A 20,371-nucleotide genomic window follows, 5' to 3' on the forward strand; every position below is an offset into this window, starting at 1 on the left:
AATTGAAAAGGCACCAAGATACAACTAGCACAATGTGATCTCCAGTGCTGTCTTTTTCAAAAGGGCTATGCTTTGCCCTTGTAAATATTACCATTTCACGGCCCATGAAACTGATATAATTGATGTAAACGAGAGTTCTCCTCAAGCCAAAGTCCCTTGTCATGCTACTGCCTTTTCAAGAGAACACCAGTGGGCTAGGCAGGGTGTGTAACTGTTTGCCTTCCTGCAAGTGCTCTCCACATTGTCTTTTACAGGGTTTGTTTGTTTGTTTGGTCTCCCCTCACCAGACTCCCCCAAAATAAAGTGAGCCTAGTGTGGATGGCTCCTGTAGATGAGCGATTTTAATAACATAAATACAGCTAATTGGTTTAATTTGGACTTTAAGCTGCCATTTTTACATTTTCGATCCTCAAGTTCTATCTTTTCGGATGGGTCAGAATCAGATGCCAATGGAAAATAATGGCTGAAGGAAGAGAATGCAGAGAATATGGTAAAAAGTCACTTATGGACTTATGAATGCAGGCACAAGAGCTGGTGTGGTTCAATACATGGATCTCTATGAAAGTATGAGAGACTTAGGGTGGAATTCAACACTGCACAAATGGACTTCTGCTCGCATAACAGAACTTCACATTCTTCTCTCATCTCCCACAGTCCCCACATCCCCCCAAACTCTGGAGCAGATTTTGAGTGGATGCAAGGGTGAAGAGAGGAAAGTGAAGTCTTATTGCACAGAGAAAAGTCTTTTCTGCTGATGCAGAGACAGCAATGAATGCAACTCTTTAGTTCACAAGGACAGCTAGGAGAGCAAAGCACAATAAATGACATGCAAATAAAGGAAGAGAGAGTAATAGCAGGTAAAATAGGAAAACAGTTCTGAGGTTGGACAGTCAGAACGAGAGAGTCTTTGATGGAAGGATATAAACATGTCCTAGAAAGACTTGCTCACAGTACTGAAACTTTTAAGCACAGGTTGATTTTGCTGTGTGATGCTGCAGAAGTAGAGCTTTATGCACGTTTCCTTGAAATACAAAACTTGGCTCCCAAAATAATTTTAATTTATACCTTCCTCAAGATGAGAAAGCAAGAGGTTTTCCCGGCTACAAGTTGGGAAAGGTTGGGATTAATTGTCAGGAATGCCGATCTTGCACCAAGACTGGCTTGCACCATTCCTGCTGCAACCCAAAATTCCACTGTTTTATTTTTACAATACTGAGTGTGTGCAAACATGCCCAATATGTGTGGGCGAAGGCAACAGAGGATCACCAGCAAATGTAAAGAAACATGATGGAAATAGCAGGGGTGAGCAGGGATGGAGATGGTAGAGGGAACAGGCAGAAGCACGACATGTCTGCTGTGGACCATCTAGAAAGAAAAGGTGTCTGTGACAAAGATGCACTACTTATAACTGCTTCACACACTATGCAGCAACCAACACAATTGCCACTGTACAAACGCATCACCCACCCTAGCTTTCTTGTGCATGGACTCCTTCAATGAATGTGATTAAAAATGCACAATTGTCATATTCATGTATCACGGTTTTAGGTGTGCAATAAAATATTTAACTCAACAAGACACATAAGGGGGAGGGTTGCCTTGTTGATGGAAATATAGACCTGTTATAGAGGGAAAGCTGCAAGGGGGCAGGTTGCTAGAGTTGGATCCCTGTTTTTTTTTAATGCTTGCGCCCTCCCTGCTTGGATTAGATGAGAGGAAGAAATCAGATCACGTAACTGTTTAGCCACAGGGAACCTGTGCTGCTTGTCAAGAGTGTCACACTCACGCAAGCACAGTCTATACATCATGTGCTAATCACAAGAGGCACTTGCAGGAGCAAGGTGAGAGGATAGTGGTGCATATTCCCAGAGAATAAATAATGTGGTTATCAGCTCTGAATAGGACTTCCCTCAATGTAAGTGCTATCTTGCCAAATCATGTCTGGAGCTGGTGGAGGAAGTGTTTGGTTGCACAACTACCACCTGCAAAACATTTTGAAAAGGCCGTGTCTTAGCCTTGGTTCTCCCTTCATAGCATGGAAATCTTAACCTAGTTGCGTTGAGGAGGAAAGGAGCTTTATACAGTCAAACAGTTCTGGTGCCCTGCCTGACTCCCCGCCTGCCTGCCTTTGCCTAGCCACACACATTCATCATCTCTCAAATTGCACACACCCACTTTTTGACACCACACTACTCAACCCACACAGCAGATCCTAGAAGAAGGTGCGAGCAGACCCATCCGCCCAGAATTTCCAAAGAGAAACGCTGGCAAGAAAAGGCTTAGAAAATGTCCCCTACTGGGTTTGTCCAGCAGCAGGTTGGAGCTGGAACTTGCACCTGATGTTTCAGATACACCCACTGACCAATTTATATTCCATTTCCAAAACAGACAAACAAATAAAACATATTGCCCACTTGTGTTCCACAGGCTAACGTTGTTTTCAGTAGCACACATTTCCACAGGATGGGCCTGTGACTTGACTAACTAAGGAAGGTTATGATAAAATACCATTGCACCCGGTGCTTTCCTCGGAAGTCAAAGCTAATGGGAAGTGCAATAAAAACAGCGAGTCGTCCCTCCAGGGAACAGATGTGTTAAGTTCAATCTGAAAAAACCAGAAGTATGTTTTAGGAAGGGAGTGGGCATTCTGCCACACCGAACTGTGGCAGGAGCAACCTCTGTTGCCAGCAACAGACCTAAATGCTTTACCCTCTGAACTCCTGACACCCTAGGTTGGATTTCACAGGTGTTTCCCCATAGCTTAAAAAAAGATGGTCATGGTAATTTAGTGCCCCTTCCAGTGAAGTTACAACTGTCGTTTGCTCTCCCCACACAAGTATCTGCAAAAGTGACCCGCTGTTACATCACCTTTCTCACTTCAGGCACTTCTACCTGGCCCCAAACCCTTTCATTTAAGATAGAAAGAGCGCAGTGCAAAATCTAGTTAGTGCCAACGGACTCTGAAGAAAGGTAGTAGTATCAGGAGCAGGGAACTTCAGAAACACTCATCCCTCCCTGGTGGCGTTGGAGTCCATGGCTAGCTGGTGCACTAGACCGAATGAAAGCTGCATCGGACACAGCTGGGAAAGCTGCTGCTGAATTCAACACCACAGCTTCTAGCAAAAGGGGACATATAAATAAACATCAATGAACAGTGAGCCAAGAGTCTCTAGGTTGTCTCCCACCTGCCACAAAGGCAGTTTAAGCTCAGGCTCCTCTCAGAAAGAAAGTCTCTGGGCTCTGTGTGACACAGAGGCAAGTCTCTTTTGAGTTCCTCCTGGAATTGCGGGCAAGATCCTATCTCATCAGTGCGAAAGGTGACAGAGGAGGGACAAGCGTCTCATTGTGTGCTTTAGACATCACTCTCTGTTGAGGGTTTGCGCTGGTGCTTCCAGCCTGTGTCTGGAAGGGAGCCGCGGCGCTCAGGGGTCGCTGCCGCGTTGATGCTGCTGCATTCTGACTGCTCCTCCTGCAGCAGCTGCTCTGTTTCGGTGTCATCCAGCGAGCCGGAGCTGGCTTGGATAGAGACCGTGTCAGTCTTCATGCAGACATGGTCACGGAGGATACACCCCCGAGAGCTCCGTATCTGTTTCAGGTCGTCCCACTCCGATTCATCACTGGACAAGAGGCATATCCCTTCCACAATCTTGATCTTTTCCTTGCTGTAACTGTGATCAGGGCCGGCCTGTGGACAGAGACAATAACATGAGACATGCGAGCTGAAGAGGAAAAAGCAGGTGCCAGAACACTGAAGCGCAGGAAACCCACAAGAGGCGGTTTCCTGTTATGTGGACAAAGTCACATTGTACACTTGGGAGGGACCAAAGAGATGACCACTGCAACTTTCTGCTTGTTAGACAGGACTGTCCACCAACCAAGCCCACACAGCCACGAAGCAGGAAGTGCTTACAGAGAAAATGACTCCAGGTGCTCCAACTAACCAGCTGTAACCACACACTATGGTAATATTGGGCACAGCAGGGGAGGGAAGGAAAGGTCACTAGCCAAACTGAACAGAGGCAAGAAAAAACAGTTTCTGATCCCCCAAATATGGTGCTAAAGTAGATCTCAAAAGCTAGCAAAACCCACCCACTGGAGACAAAAATGTTATTGACACCTATCTTCATACCACACGGGTGTTTTCTTTCATTGTGGAGGTCCCTGACCTATCTTAAGAAAGGGAGCAAAAATCCCAGGCTCATGGGATGGGACACCAGAAAAGAGAGCTAGCTTTCACAGGTTTGCCAGACTCAAATGTCTGCATGAAATGCTATCTAGATGCATCACGTGCTGCGTTTCCTAGCAGACCGGCTGTTACTGGCAATTCCATTACAAACATTACAAACTGTGCATCCCATCAACTCATGAAAAGATGATACAGGTAGTGAATTAATTGGGAGGACAAGTAGTATCTCCCAAATCATGAGTAGTGAAAAGGAGCACTAAACTAGGAGCATTCAACTAGGTGAAATCAAGCATTAAACTAGGAGACTGTCCTAAAATTCAGCTCCAGAATAGCCACTGCAGATTAGATTATGAGAATGCAGGCACTGACTCTTAGAAGGATGTCTCCCACTACACCAGGGGTAGCCAACATGGTGCTGACCATGCTGGCTAGGGATGATAGGAGTCTGAGTCCAACAGCATCTGGTGGGGGTGCACTAGATGCTTCTTAAGGTCACCCTCCTGTATCCTGAGCTTTGTTCCAAAGGACAGGAAATGTAGTGGAAACAGTTGAAAAATGTTGTCTATTTTTGAGTGGGACACAGAAGCCAACCCTGGTTAATTCAACGCAAAATGTGTCTGATGAGTATAAACACTGAAGTTAAGAAGCGTTGCACAGACCAGTCCAACCAGTAATTTTGTTAAAATAGCAAAGATTTAGAGAACACTCTCATAAAAACAGCAAGGTGCACACAAATTCGACATGGAGGAGAGGAAAATCAGAGGCACGGAAACATGGAGGCAAGGAAAATTAGCAATAACTGTGCTTCACCAAAACAAAAAATTTTTTTTCTTTCCAGTAGCACCTTAAAGACCAACTAAGTTAGTTCTTGGTATGAGCTTTCGTGTGCATGCACACTTCGTCAGATACCAATTCCAGCTTCACCAATTCCAGGAGGGGAAAAACCTCTTTGCTGATCATACACTGCACATGTATGATGGTGGGGTACAAATATTTTGTAAAGTTTTAAGCAGTTTCAAATTACTTAACCAAGGCAAAAACACTTTTCTTTCCCAGCACACAAACACACAAGTATTTCAGGGGTGCGTGCGCACACACACACACACACACACACACACACACACACACACACACAAAGAGAGGGAGAGAAAGCCAGCCAAGAAGCAAGTAATAGAAGACAGCATTAGGCCACTCATCAGCACTACAGGAATAAGGCAGGCAGAGGCTGCACAAATGCAGAGCTGTGATACCTGATATGAGGCTGTGGGCAGGTCAAAAGAGGAATGGTGAAAGGCTATCAGGGGGGTGAGAAAGATGCTGAGGAGGAAAGACAGAGAGACTAAGTGCTTTGAGACATCACAGCCCATCATGTGCCCTTCCAAATGCAACCATTTTCCATTAGTCTGCTCTCCCTCCCACTGGCGATCCGTGCAGTGCACAGGCGCATCTGTCTAGCTGCATACAGCCATTCAGGACTACTGAAGTACAGGGGCCCCACTAGGCACTGGGGTGGGAACTGGGAGTGTGTCATCTTGGCGTGAACCAGAGAAGGGGAAGAGAAGAGGTGCAGCAGCATCACCCCGAGCTCTGCTGCGAAGTCTGACACTTCCCTCCATCAACTGTCACCTGCCATCAGGTTGCAGCAGAGGATGGAAGGGAAGGGATGCAGGGCCACTCCAACAGCTGGAAGGACAGCAACTTCTGGCACCTCCTCTCCATTAACTTTTCCACCCCCAATGGCCATTGACAGAAACTGTGACTAAGAATTTGTCTCACTTCCTCCTCTCTCCCAATCCATTTTTCCTTTGTGCCATATGTTTTTAAGCGTGGAGGCAGGGACTGTCTTGTTGCAGTGATTTGCAAGCCACTCTGGAAGCCCCTTTTTTGTGGCTGAATAGAGGAATTAAAACTCTGAATAAGTGAACTCTTCATTTCCTTTGGGCAACAGGTGCCCCAAGACAAAAGCATCAAATAAATAGTATTGCTGGTTAACTTATATGAGTCATGTCTGTGGCCTTCTAATAATGTGAGAGGTGAAGGACAGGGTTCTTTGGGTAGCTAGGACTGATGAGAATAAGACAAATTAGTTAGGCTTATTGCAATTTGATGTTTAAAACCACAGTGGCTTGACACAGATGACTCATTCTAAAGGCATCTCTTACCTCCTTATAGCATAGCTGGTTATACATGGCTGGCTTGGGAACTGTTTCAATCTTTACCTCTTGGGTAGATGTCCGGTAAGAGGGGTTACTGTAGGTAAGGTTGCCCAGGCTAGGATCTGTGAACTTGGACTTCTTGTGCCTGCAGGAATACAACTGTCAACAAAGAGCCTCAACAGCTAAAGCCCTACTCTGCACTACTACTCTATCAGAAAAATAACTATGGTCTTGTATTTTCTCCTTTCTCAAACCATAAGTCTTTTATATCAGATAGCAAATATCTCAAGATAGCAAATCATGACTGCACTCATGGGAGACAGCAAAAATACTTGTATGCCAGTGGGAAAATCAGGGGCAATTCCACTGATAAGCAAGAGAGATCACATTCATGCAAAATGTTCAGAGTTCAAAGAGTCAATATGTAAGAACCAAACCAAGGCATGTGCAAATTTCCACAGGAGTCCTTTGAACAATGTCCTGGGAACAAAAACTTTCTACAGGGCAAAAATTGAATCGAGTATTTGTTGCAAACTATTCTTCACTGCTCCCTGAAACCAATGCTGTCATTTTTCCAGAGGCAAATGGGAGAGGAGGAGGAGCTGCTCACAACATTATGCAAGAACTGTAAGTTAGGAGCATTAGCATCTCAGCCTCCCTTGTTTATGGTTACAACTTTGCTTTTTACTCCAGTTACGTCTCCAGGAATGCCACCACCACACCTGTTGCAGACCAACATGCCTATGTCCTCTGGCATTGGTTCCAGTGAGGCACTTTTAACTACAGCAAGGAAGACCTGGGCTTTGTCAGAACTTTCCCAACCAAAATATGAATTCAGAAGCACAGAGAGACTAGGGCAAGGAAATTACCTGTATATAATCACAGCACCAATAAGCAGCAGAATGATCAATATACTGAGAAGGCCTCCGATTATGTAACTGACGTGCAGTCCTCCTGAAAGAGGGCAACAAGTTAGATCGAGGATGACATTCCATGCTCCTGTGTGTAAATATGTGTGCATGTTGACAGTGCTGTTGGGGCCCTAGTTTTTGTACAGAATTACAAGAAAGTCAGAAAAGGCAACAACAATATTGGCAGCCTTTTAATTTTTATCGTGGCAATTCTTCCATTCCAAGAGTGTTTTCCTTTAGCTCATCTCTTTAACTCTTGATGTGTGTGTTTTGTACAAAAATGATTTTGTACCAGCGTAAATGTTGTATACACCTTTGGGTAACAAAACAAGCAACCTAAAATTCATTTGAGTTGCTTATAATTCCGATCTGCTTTAGCTAAACCATCTACACTGATTCCCAATAACTCTTTTTCTTCTTTAACTTTAATTTCATTATGCTTCCCTAGAAACTTTTCCAAGACCTTTTATCAGGAAGTAACTAATTAGCATTTTTGGGGGGAGGGCTGATAAGCAAAGACCAAATTATATCATGCAGTATTTGGACTCGCAATAAAAGTGGTTTGATTCCCTCCCTCCCTCCCCTGTACACCAACATCTTCTTACTAGAAGTCAAAATTTGCTGAGTCGTTCCATCATTCCAGAAGGCTACAGTGGGTGTGTAGCTGGGCAAACGCATGACTACTTTGCTATGAGCCAAAATAAACCTGCATGCATTTAACCCACACTGAGGGCTTGGTAACGCTATCGCTGTTTATCGGTCTTGTGTCTGGGCCTCCAACATGGGACACAGAAAGATCTGGTGCAGTCCGGGGCAATGAGGGATAATGTAAAAACTCACCAGTGGTTGCCGGCACAGCTTCGCTTGCTCGGCTGCACAAGCCTTGGCCAACTTTTTTGTCAGAGCAGCTACACAGGGAGAAAAGAAAAGCAGTGAAAGGTCATAGAATTAAGAGTTGGAAGGGACCTCCAAGGGTCATCTAGTCCAAACCTCTGCAACATAACTTAATGTTTTTTGGAATCACATTTAATATGGCATGCAGGAGGGGGAAAGAATACAGTAGCTGAACAGTACACATGAATGGAACAGCTCTGCCCACCCCCCATATCACCATCCTATTAAGAAGTGCAAAAACTCCTGCATAGTCTCTTTCCTCCTTGCTGGGGCAGGAGAGTCAGTGAGGAACTCGGCACCACCTTTTGTCACAATCATCTTTTAAAGCCACAAAGCCACTCACTTTGCTTCTGTTGTTTCCAAGGATATATGGGGTTTGGTTGTCGAAGAGCCAGATCTACCAGTGGGAGTCTGGCTCTTTTTGCTTGCACGAGTGGTCTCGGGAATCGAAGGCCCCATGCCAGGAACTACACAGAACGCAAAGAGAAAGGGAAACAGAAGCTTAGGAAGGGGAGATAATTAAGCCAAACGCAGCTTGCAGAAATGCAGAAACTGCAATCTGTTCCCCCAGACGCAGCAGCAGGCAGTTAAGGTTCTGTCTGTGGTTTTAACAGTGACCTGCTCCTAAGAAAACAAAAACTGCAGTGTAGCTACAGGTGGTTAACTGGGCTGCTACAGCCTGTATGGGAGCAGCAGAAAATATTGGCGTGCTCTTATTTTGCCAATCTCCAACCATCCCCGATGTTATATGCACATACATTTTTAAAGTTACTGCACACAAAATGCCAATGAAATACAACGAACTGCTTTGAACCGTATTCTTCAGAGACGCATCCAGAATGCTAAAATATGCATCTGGGACATCTGGAGAACGGAAGGGAATTTCAAAGAGAAGTTTTCAAATTCACAAGGAGCCCAAGTCCAGAGGAGACAGGATAATGATTTCCTGCACTGATCTGAATGCTTTGACAAGACTGCATTCTGCCGCCTAGGCTGTTCTATTATCTGAAGGTGGCTTATTTAGGTTTCACAGAAAAAACTCCACAGAAAAAGTCCTCATGAAGCAGGAGCAAAAACATCGTGATTCCTGTCTGAAGGTCTGCAGCTCAAGCAACTTACCATTTGAGCAAGGCCGTCCATCTGGTTCATCTGGGCAAGCACAAACGAAGTCAGAAGCTCTGGCAAAACAGAGGTGGGTGCAGCCTCCATTACTGACTCCACAAGCGTTGGTGCCTAAAAGATGCAAACAGTGTATTTGACATTACCACCAGAAGAACATCGTTTTCTGTCCTCAACTGTGGGGGCTTCGCATTCTTATCAGCAAGACACAGTAGCTGATGGTCAAGAATAATGGTTCTTACCAAAGCCTCTCATGCACAAGGTTATTTTATTTATTGAAAAGCCCTTCTAAACCACTTAATATTTAAAAATCTCTAAAATATATACAAAAAACAACATAAAAAAGAACAGGATCACAAAATTCCTGTTTGTTGGGTCACTGTTGGATTGTATGTTGGTGTAGGGTTGCAGCAACTCTGGCAAGTAATCATGGGACTATACAAATAGGGAGAATAAATGGGCCACAATGCAGGTATCATCTTTGTCTTATCTTGATATCACTCCTTAGTCAATACCTTCCCATTCTTCTTTTATATTACAAAATCCATTAAGCTTGTGCTTTCTCAAAGACAAGAAGGAATTCATCTGAAAGATGACTTGTAATATTTCTTAATAAATATAACCGAATTAATTGTCATTACTGACAGGCACAGTGTTAAAGAGGTGTGTGTGTGTATGTGTCTATGAGCTCCCTACAGAAGCCAGGATGTCAGGTGTCAGGAGTAATGGACTCAGACCACCACTACATGGTTGCTTTCAGAGTCCAGCCATTTTCCTTACCCCCACAGGGTAAGGAAAGTTAATATCAGACCTTCACTTATATGGGAATGAACAAAGGAATGTGTACGTATTACCACTGAGCAGGGGCTAATCTGCCCTACTGATCTCACTGATCTCACTACCTAGACAGAAAAGCAGGCTGCTCCTTCTCAGCTGTGTCCTAGACTGCAGTCCATTTACTATATCCCCTAGAAGCGAATGGGAGCCATTGAGAACTAAACTAACCAGGCCCTACAGGGAGTTTGGTTTCTTTTGGAACTGGCTTTTTAATATGTAGATAATAGCAACGTTTTAAAGAATCTGATGCTTTGCCAGAGTGATTTCTAAGTTTCTGCCCCATGCCTATTTTAAATACCAATGGTCTTCATTCTACTAGATGTCTTAAAAGAACCTGACAGGTGTTCAGAGACATGGTGGATGGCCTCAGCCCACAAGCAGCAATGGAGGCACCGATTTCTCAGGTTGGAGTACAATATCCATCTAGCATGATGCAGGTTTTGCATACCAGTCTATGTTTTATTTAAACAGTATGGGAGAGGGGTAGCTAATATCCCAGACTAAAAAAAAATAAAAATCGACTTATTCCTGTTTTTAGTATGACAAATCTTCACGCAAACTCTAAGTTTGAAGGGAAATAGCGTAACTCCACAACAGCAGTCCTAAGTCCATGATGCCGTATTATCCATGTACCAGCCTTACTAGCCGGAGTTGTTATATTCTCACCACCACTTCCTCCCATGACACCCTAGAGTCATGAAGGCACATCTGAAGATGTGGTCAAGTGGGGCGGGCAGGGAGAGACTGAACAAGTGATTCTCTGTGTTGCAATTTTTGCAGGAAACATTTAGAATATATTTTGGAAGATGCACCCTGTTTGACTCTCATTATATATAAAGTGAGGAAACCCAGATTGTTGCATATACCTGTCTGCCTTTGAGGAGAGACTACAATGATATCCATAAGTCCTTCAACATTGGCTAACACAGTCTCCTTATTTCGACCAGAATATTTGTCCACTCGCTGGATAGATTTAGTTTGCCAGTCCGTCCAATAGAGCCACCTGTCTTGCTGCTCAGAAATGAAGAGATAAAGGATTAGGAAGATACAAAAACCATGTAGAAAGGTAACAGAAGTTTATTCAAGCAAAACCATTTCTCCAGCGTATGGCAGGACGAAGAATGAGAACACCAACTTCTCCCAACACCCAGAAATTAAGAAAATATACTATTTCTTTGGGAGCTTATATATCTAGTGACATTGCAGAGTTCCCACCAAGGTCCTTTGTACCTGTGTCAAGGCAAAGGGATGTGACACTTGGCTGACCAGGACCTGACGCAGCTTCCCGTTGAGATCAGCACTCTCTATGCGGTCTAGATGAGCATCTACCCAATAAATCCTAGAAGAACAGAAAGTATGAGAAGTGAAACCAACCTTCACCATAACCTCCCACCCCAAAGAAAATGATTCCCCATCCTTCTTGCACTTCTTTACTGATGTGATGCAGAAGCTCCAGGCTGCCTTAAAAGCAGAGAAAGGACTTTTGCACGTGGAAAGGGACTATGTTATACTGACCTCCTAGTATCATAATCCAAGGTCAACCCATTGGGCCAGCCCAAGTCAGTGTTGATCAATATCTTGCGCTCAGAACCATCCAAGTTTGCACGCTCAATTTTAGCGACTTGTCCCCAATCTGTCCAGAAGAGGTATCTGGGGAAAAACCAAACACAGGATGACACACACACACACACACACCACAGGCTGCTTCCGCACCAAGTAGTTCTTTTTTGGAGATGAAGGGAGAAGCTGTTTCCTCTGAAACTTTTTGCCGCTATTATTTGCAATGTCTCTCCTTACTAGGCTCCTCACTAGGGAGTAGATCTGCTGGTGGGGAGGGCTGGTGACTGTCTTTTGAAAAACATCTTCCTCCAGCCATCTGGCCAGCTGCAACTCTTCAACAAGACCAACAGATCATCTGGTTCTAAGAGTCAGATTGTAGTCCTAACTCTTCTTGATCCAGCAATGCTCACCTCTAGGCAAGAACAGAACCACAGGCAGGAGGGGCTCCAACAATCTAATCTGCAACCACTTGATGAAGTGCTACAGCTGAACAGCTGGCTGGATAGTGTGTTTGCTCATAAAGATTTGCTGGTAAAGGAGTCTACTTGGTCAACAGACCAGATGCTCCTATAGGCCCAAGGAGGACCTTAACCTTTGAAGCACTACTCTCCTCCCTCCACCCATTCTGCCTCTAGTTGTCCCCCAACTTACCCCTTCCTGGGAAAGACAGCAATTGCTCGGGGTTCATCCAGATTGTTATTAATTAGCACCTTCCTGCAGCTGCCATCTAGTCTTGCAACTTCAATGGTGTTGCGGCCCGTGTCAGTCCAGTAGAGGTTTCTAGCCACCCAGTCCACAGCTAGACCATCTGTAGTCTTCAGTCCTTGACCAATAACTGTTTCCATATTGCTGCCATTAAGGTCTGCTCGCCTGGAAAACAGTAGATACCAATGAAAATAAGAATTTCTGCCTATTAAAATACCACATTGTAAGGCAGATCTCGCAACACAAAGACCAGCTAGGTCTCATGTAATTAATGAATTAATGCACCAAAAGGAAGCTAATGGGTTCCTACCTGATGACATCTAAGAAGACATCTGTGTAGTAAATTTTGCCATCTATGCTGTCATAGTCCAGAGAGATAACATTGTTCAGCTCTGGGACAGGAACGTGAACATCAGTGTGATCGCTGGTGTCCAGTGAGATGCGGCGGATAGAGCCTCGACTAGAGAAGAGGAGGTAGGTTTCAGGAGAAGGATCGCAGGTCCTCTCGTCACTCTTCAGCTGGATGCCAGTAGGGCAGGCACAGGAGAAGCCTTCAGGATTTGGCAGGCACAGATGGGAGCACCCACCATTCCTCACTCCACACTTGTTAGCACCTATGGGAAAACAAAGGAAGTCTCTCAGACTGGACTTTCCTGTGGTCCATATTAATTCAGTACTCTCCTACACAGTCCTTGTAAACAGGAGATTCTCAAGCAAAAGTAGGCACAAACATTTGTAGGCCCTGACTAAGGCTACTACTACCCAGTGTACCTCGGGTATTTTTTTAAAGGGTCGTAGAAAAAGTTAGAGGGACCACAGAAAGATGGAACTTCAGAAAGCAAAGCCTGCCAGTGTCTCTGAAGAAAAAACACCTCCTGACTGCACTCCCAAAATGATCAACAAGATAGGTAACAAGAGGGTCTCGATTTTGCGTTATCCTTTGCCAGCACAATGGCACCAATAATGCTGTTTCAAACTGTGGAGAAACCCTAGCCCTACAGGGGAAATAGCAGGATGAATGCCTGGCAACTAAATAAACGTACAGAACAGGCACTTGAGAAGGTTGTAAGTGTGAGGATGACAAGACAGCTGATTCAAATAAAATGGAAGGCTTCAAAGTGCTTGAGTGGTTTGAATGTAGTTTGGTTAAAAAAAAAGAAAAGTTTGAGTAGCTAGGATTAAGCAAGGCTTCCCAACTCAGTGCTCTCCAGAGGCTGCTGGACCTAAACTCCCATCAGCTCCAGCCAGCATGGTCAATAGTCAGGGTTGATGGGCATTGTAGTCCAACAACAACTGACTCACATAGCCTGGCAAGGCTAGATTAGAGAACGGAGCAAGATCTGCAGAAAAGGCACAAAGGCCAAGTAAGAATTCTGATGTGAAAAAATCCTTGAAGAAGAAATGCAAAGAATTAAAGCACTGCAGTAAACAGTATCTGGGAGTGGTTGGGGGTGCAGAGGGGAAGTAAAGAACCCCCTTGGTGCCAGCTTCTAAGAGGAATCTCCAAACAATGTTTGGCTTGATGGGAAATCTGGGGGGGGGGGGGAACTTACCCAGAGGGTGCTTCCTGTCAACAGCCTGGATGTCCATTAAGCCAGGCAGGTTTGCCCTGACTAAGATGACGTTAGCACCAGTGTTCTTGTCAGCCCTGTGGATGCTACGTGTTTGCCAATCTGTCCAGTAGATGTAGGAATCCAGCAGAGTGAGGCCGTAAGGGTGCTGTACTGGAGAAAGCAAGGTGCGGCGGTTTGCACCATTCAGGTCTGCAGCCTCAATGCGCTGAAGGACAGAGATGGAATGTTTATTCCCTTTTTGAGAGACAGAGAAAATCACCAGAAAGCTGAAAACAAAGGCCCCAGATAGCTATGATTCCAAGCTACCATATTAGAAAAATCTCACAAGCATACTTGGTTATCTCTTCGCTGGGCAACTGTAGCTGCAGTTCATCAAGTGACAACATGTGAGCAATACCCATCAAAACGCAGTGTTTGAGGTTAAGCCCTGACAACATGAAAGCCTTGGGGATTTCTGATATGGAAGTCACCAAGAGATGTTGCAATAACTGGCCTCATTTGCATGTTACAATAAAACACAGTTAAACTGCTCACAATGCTCAGAAGTCATTGCTTTGTTCTTGCTCCTGGCTGCACCAGGAGAAGCAAGCCACGAATCTTGGTGCATTGTGCTGTCTGAACCCAGACGCACGGTCTCCAAGCAAACTACAAGTGGTAGAAACTCTAGCTCACATGGCCCTTACATGTAAAATGTATGATGATCTCCGCCAACAATTTCTAGACCATCTATGTATTCCAACATGGAAACCAGAGACGGAGGTTATGCGCTTTTTATTACAGGGGAGAGACCAGGAGCTCACCAAGACAGTAGCTAAGTTCCTCTATTTGATTTTTTGTCGCCTAAGTATGCTACAGGATCCTGCCCTTGCTGGAAACCCACAGAGATGAGGCGGATTGCTCGCCTCTTTTGCCCTTTGGCGGGTGACTGTGCCGTTGGCGTGGCGACGAGATCGCACTGGCCTACCTATTCTGAATGTATTCTGAATGTTCTTATGTGATGCCAATAAAGGTTACTTGACTTGACTTGACACAAGTGGTAGCCTAGTTTTATTCTTCACTTTGGGGCAAACAAGCCATGATCCCGGGTTCAGACTGACACAAGCCAAGGGATCATGGTTTGTTGCTCCTGGCATAGCATAGGGAGGAGGACCAAGGAAGGACCAGAGCAGGGAATTTCTGAGCAGGCTGCACTACAGCGAATGGCTTAGCAGCTCATTTGTGCTCCACCACAGCTGAATGTCAGACATTAATTATGGTTTAATGCGTGTGCCACTGCTACTGCTGAGCGATGAACCTGCACTTATGAATTCCCTTAGTCCGCAAGGACTCTTTAATCCCTCTCATGCTCTCCCTTCCTTCAGATATAAAGTTATGGACTCCATTCCAAGAAAACATTCTGCACGCCTTGTAGCAGTTCCAACCTCAGTATGTGCATCAGCCCAGAGCAGTTGTGATCCAGCTCGATCCACAGCCAGTCCATTCGGCCATCCCAGGTTGTTGTTGATAAGCACCGTGCGCCTGGAGCCGTCCATGCCAGCTTGTTCCAGCTTGGCGTTCTCTCCCCAGTCCGTCCAATACATAAAACTGAAGGAAGAGGAAAAGCTAGTAAGCGACCAACTGAGAAGCCAGCATGGGAATTATTCCCAAGTCTTCCCATCCTCTGCCTTTCCCTTGACCAAGACGTACTACAGCCAGCACTCACCCCATCTCGTGATACAGGGCAATGGCTCTTGGGCTGTCCAGGTTTTCCCATACCAAAACTCTCCTCATTGACCCATCCAGGTTGCCCACTTCAATCCTTTTGGTCCCTGTGTCAGTCCAATACACTTTGCGACCGATAGCATCCACTGCTAGTCCATCTGTGGTTTGCAACCCTAGTAAAAAAGCAGTAGCAATGTCATTGTTTCTTGCTACTTGCTAACCATCACATTTAGGATCTTCCCTCCTTAAAAACAGCCGCAAGATTCACCAGGCATTTCTTACCATAAATATTCCTAGGTACTCCATGAGTAAACTCCAGAGAACTGACTATGCTATTAAGACTGTGCTCACATCACCCGGCAAAATCCATCTCTGAAAGCACCCTGGAGGAGTGGCTATTCCAGTAAAGCATCTATTACCTGTAGTAACGATATCTTCATACTGAGATCCATCTAAGGCAGCCCTGCTAATCTTCCTCAGGGTGCTGTCCGACCAATAGACCTTTCCTGTGGAAGAAATAGGAGAACATCAGCAACATCTACACAGAACATCCTAAAAATAGGCATTAAGGAAGTAGCATTAGCAGATGAGGAAAGTAATGGGGAAAGCCATTTTGGTGTGCTTTCGTTAAGCCCAGTTAAAAAACAACAGAAGTGCTACCTGTTACTGCAGGTATTTACTGATGAAACACCCCACTCACAGGCATTATGAAATATATACTCTTAAAAAATGAACACATTGTGATATGCTCTTCAAAAGGGCAGAAGCTATAACTGTATTGGCATTACATGAAAAGTTATTTATTAGTATGTTTATTACCAAAAGCATAAGGGATAATTTTTTGGGGAATATTTCTACTTTTTTCCTTCTCCTTCTCTCTCTCTCTTTTTACTAAAGACCAATTCTCAGTCTACATCTTAACAATTCATAGATCAGGGATAGAGAACCCAAGGCTTCCACATGTTGTTAGACTTTGAGTCCAACCAGCCCCCACTGGATCAGTGCTTAACATTTCAGACCTTCTTGAGGATCCACTCCGATGGCAATAGCGTTTTTCATGGTGACATTGACTGAGACAACTACGTCGGCAAAATACGGGATGTCAAGCGAAACCAGCCGAATATCCGACCTTCTAGCGAAGATCAGGAAGCTAGTCATGCCTGCGGAGTTGAAGACAAGAATATATTCCACATTTAACACTGTTCTACTCAGCAGTTTCATATATGCCATCTCTGAGCTAACCTCATATATGCCATCTCTGAGCTAACCAAGAAGCAACAAGGATATTTTCAAATAATTGTTTTTGAATCTTATTTGTTTTTGGTGCTTTAAAAAAAATTAATTTCAGTAGTTTTATTGTATGCTTGTAAAATGTCTTGAGACTCATATGAAAGGCAATTCAAGAATTAGTAATTGCCATCAAAATTGCCAAACATTAAAAAAAAACCACTTCGGCTAAGGATGTCAATGGATGATCTGTTACAGACTACATATAATGGTATGACAAAGGGGATACGGAATGAAAGAGTAGAAGCAAGAGTTACAGCTCTAGGGCTCTGAAATAAAGGTTGTGCATCTTCCATGCTTCTTGCAGCACAAGCATAGAATTTGCTACTTTGAGCATACATTACTTTTCATCCTCAGAAAATATATGACTTCTGTTTTCAGGGACAGCATCTTATTTCCTTTTCTGGATCTCAAGCCATGTCTACCATTCCTTTGGTTTCTTTTGCCCTGTTGGCTATCTTAATAGCCAAATCTGCTGTTTCATTGTCTTCTGACATTCTTTAAAGGTAAAGGTAAAGGGACCCCTGACCATTAGGTCCAGTCGTGACCGACTCTGGGGTTGCGGCACTCATCTCGCTTTATTGGCCAGGGGAGCCGGCGTACAGCTTCCAGGTCATGTGGCCAGCATGACTAAGCCGCTTCTGGCAAACCAGAGCAGCGCACGGAAACGCCGTTTACCTTCCCGCTGGAGTGGTACCTATTTATCTACTTGCACATTGACGTGCTTTTGAACTGCTAGGTTGGCAGGAGCAGAGATTGAGCAACGGGAGCTCACCCCGTCGCGGGGATTCGAACCGCTGACCTTCTGATCGGCAAGTCCTAGGTTCTGTGGTTTAACCCACAGCACCACCTGCGTCCCTTTCTGACATTCGTTACTTTACCATAAATCCTAAATGTTCAGGCAGAATCATGCTAATTGTGTCATATATTAAATGTGCGCAATATATTCTGATAGCAGAATCTGGGTTTCCCTGGGCCAAGATTTATTTGGTGGGTGTATTCATACCAAGAGCATTTTTTGTGTTTCCCAAGCCTATGTGGCACCCTCCAGACGTTGTTGGACTCCAACTCCTGCCAGCCCCAGCCAGCACAGCTATGGGTCAGGGATGATGGGAGCTGGGGTGCAGCAACACTGGTTATCCCTGCTGTAGGGCTTTGTACCTAGAGGCCTATCAAGAGAAGGCTCTGGGGATTAGAGACCCAGATGCTGCAGAATGTGAGGAGACCTACCTGGTAAGCAAGTCTTGCCATCTGGCTGTAGGTTGATACCGGTGGGACAAGTACAGCTGTAACCTTTAGGGAGAGGAGCCAGGAGGCAAAGGTGACTGCATCCACCATTATTAACTGTGCATGCTGTATGTACTGAAAAAAAGGAGAAGAAAACAATGCATCACGACAAGGCCAGGCAGAGAAGCCCAAAGCATTCTGGGAAATGATATATAATGAGGTTGGGGGGGGGGAATGTTTAAAATAACTTTTGTGGAAAAAACTGAAGCTTTTTTTAAAAAAGGAATTTTAGATGCAGAAATACCAAAGGAGCAGAAAAGACTATTCATGTATGCGATGATGGCAGAACGGATACTTTTGGCCTGGAGATGGAAGGAAGACAAAGTCCCGACCAGAGAGGAATGGCTGATAAAGATGATGGATTACGCCGAAATGGCAGAAATGACCGGGTAGATCAGAAATCAAGAAGATAGAAATTTTACTAAGGAATGGGGGGAAATTATAATTTATCTTGGAGGACACTGTAAGCAACTAAAAACTTTGGCCGGATTGTAACAATACTTGTGATGTGACAAGAACTATGGGAAAACAAGGTCTTTTTTATTATTAAGAAAATGGAGAATCTTATAAGATGCAGCTGAAAAAAGGAATGTTGATGGAACCCATGGAGGGGTGGAGGGAAGTCCAAGGATTCAGGGAATCCTTTATATGTATGATTATGATAGTAATATAATAATTTATAATAATTTTATTATTTATACCACACCCATCTGAATAAAAATGTAAACTGTAAAAGCCAATAAAAACATTGTAAAAGAAAGAAAGTGGAGAATCCCAATGCAGAATATGTCAGGAAGAGACTGCATCAGGCAAGGCCTCTTTCCACCTGCCTTGCCCCACCCTCCGGCCCTAGGAGTCCTCATAAGGGAGCTGTTCCTGGAGGAAGAACTGTGAGGGGAGAGACTCCATCAGGCAAGGCCTCCTTCCACCAGCCTTGCTCTACCCTCTAGTCTCTGCTTCTCAATGTGTATTGTATTGTTTTATGTACAGTCACACCTCGGGTTGAAGTAGCTTCGGGGTAAGTATTTTCGGGTTGTGCGCTGTGGCCACCTGGAAGTAACGGAGCAAGTTACTTCCGGGTTTTGCCACTCGCGCATGTGCAGACGGTCAAAATGACTTCATGCGCATGCGCAGAATCGGCGAATCGCGACCTGCGCAGGTTGCATTCGATTCTGGATGCGAATGGGGCTCGGGAACGGATCCCGTTCGCATCCAGAGGTACCACTGTACTGTGGCTTGCCATTGTTTTATTGATTATAGTTTAGATATTATTTATTATAACTGCTGAGTGGATTTCTGCTTAAATTTTATATGCTGATATTATTATTTTATACTATGATTGTTGAATGTTACTTTTTTGATGTAGGTTGCCTATTTTAAAGTTATGTTTTATTATCACATTTTTGTATTGCATTAGATTGTTATAAGATGTACATTTTTTGTTTCTTCAGCTTGTAAACAGCCTTGAGTTTTACAAGCTAGAAAGTTTTACAAGATAGAAAGACGGTATACAAATTAAAAATGATGATGATAACAGCAACAGCACGCTTCAAAATTCTACAAGCGTGCATGGGAACGTAAACGGCACAGAGGAGCGCTTTCCATGAAAATGAGTCACAAAGGATTGATTCGCATGTACTTTTGAGTTAAATTTCTGTTGGGGTGCAGAATCACAGAACTGTAGAGCTGGAAGGAACCCTGAGGATTGTCTATAGTCCAAACCCCTGCAATGCAGGAAGAGGCAGTCATCCTATAGAGGCTCTCTAGCTATAGGGTCATGCCAAGCAGCAAGGGATGGCGTATCCCCTCCCATGTACCTGAAGGTCTGTGCCGATGGAAGACGTGGATGTCCATGAGGTTTTCCAGGTTGTCCTGCAGAGTTTCACGATTCTGCCCTGTCCTTTTGTCAGCACTCTGGATGCTCTTTGCCTGCCAATCGGTCCAGTAGAGCCGAGCTCCATAAAGAGTAAGCCCAAAGGGGTGAGGCAGGTTGCTTCCAATCAGCACCTGTCAGTCCCCAAAACAAAGACCCGCAAGAAGTTTTAGTAACAACACACAGCCTGCATGGCAACAGGGACCCAAGGGGCTGTTTTTCAGTCCAAAAAGCCACATATCCTTCTGGGTAACCTCCCAGGGGCCATGTGCAATTGGTTT

General features: G+C 44.5%; 1 protein-coding gene across 4 annotated transcripts in view; it reads right to left on the reverse strand.

Annotated features, from left to right (window-relative positions):
* Positions 1 to 313: 313 nt before the first annotated feature.
* The window catches only part of LRP4 (LDL receptor related protein 4), a 100,514-nt gene continuing 80,456 nt past the window's right edge, over positions 314 to 20,371 (reverse strand). For 2 of the 4 annotated variants that reach the window (XM_083603735.1, XM_083603734.1), the window contains exons 21-39: positions 20,035 to 20,224; positions 18,161 to 18,292; positions 16,663 to 16,803; positions 16,063 to 16,149; positions 15,645 to 15,816; positions 15,364 to 15,526; positions 13,922 to 14,147; positions 12,679 to 12,982; positions 12,315 to 12,533; positions 11,619 to 11,753; positions 11,334 to 11,442; positions 10,970 to 11,114; positions 9,267 to 9,380; positions 8,491 to 8,614; positions 8,094 to 8,161; positions 7,212 to 7,296; positions 6,349 to 6,487; positions 5,437 to 5,503; positions 314 to 3,685 (exon numbers count right to left, since the gene is read on the reverse strand). In XM_083603735.1, the coding sequence (XP_083459861.1) occupies positions 5,459 to 5,503; positions 6,349 to 6,487; positions 7,212 to 7,296; positions 8,094 to 8,161; positions 8,491 to 8,614; positions 9,267 to 9,380; positions 10,970 to 11,114; positions 11,334 to 11,442; positions 11,619 to 11,753; positions 12,315 to 12,533; positions 12,679 to 12,982; positions 13,922 to 14,147; positions 15,364 to 15,526; positions 15,645 to 15,816; positions 16,063 to 16,149; positions 16,663 to 16,803; positions 18,161 to 18,292; positions 20,035 to 20,224 (2,598 nt within the window). In that variant the 3' untranslated portion in view covers positions 314 to 3,685; positions 5,437 to 5,458. The remainder of the gene's footprint in view (positions 3,686 to 5,436; positions 5,504 to 6,348; positions 6,488 to 7,211; positions 7,297 to 8,093; positions 8,162 to 8,490; positions 8,615 to 9,266; positions 9,381 to 10,969; positions 11,115 to 11,333; positions 11,443 to 11,618; positions 11,754 to 12,314; positions 12,534 to 12,678; positions 12,983 to 13,921; positions 14,148 to 15,363; positions 15,527 to 15,644; positions 15,817 to 16,062; positions 16,150 to 16,662; positions 16,804 to 18,160; positions 18,293 to 20,034; positions 20,225 to 20,371) is intronic. The other 2 variants (XM_083603733.1, XM_083603732.1) reach the window with 1 other exon arrangement.

This window comes from Podarcis filfolensis (genome assembly GCF_964270895.1).
Source record: "Podarcis filfolensis genome assembly, chromosome: 1".
Classification (NCBI taxonomy): Eukaryota; Metazoa; Chordata; class Lepidosauria; order Squamata; family Lacertidae; genus Podarcis; species Podarcis filfolensis.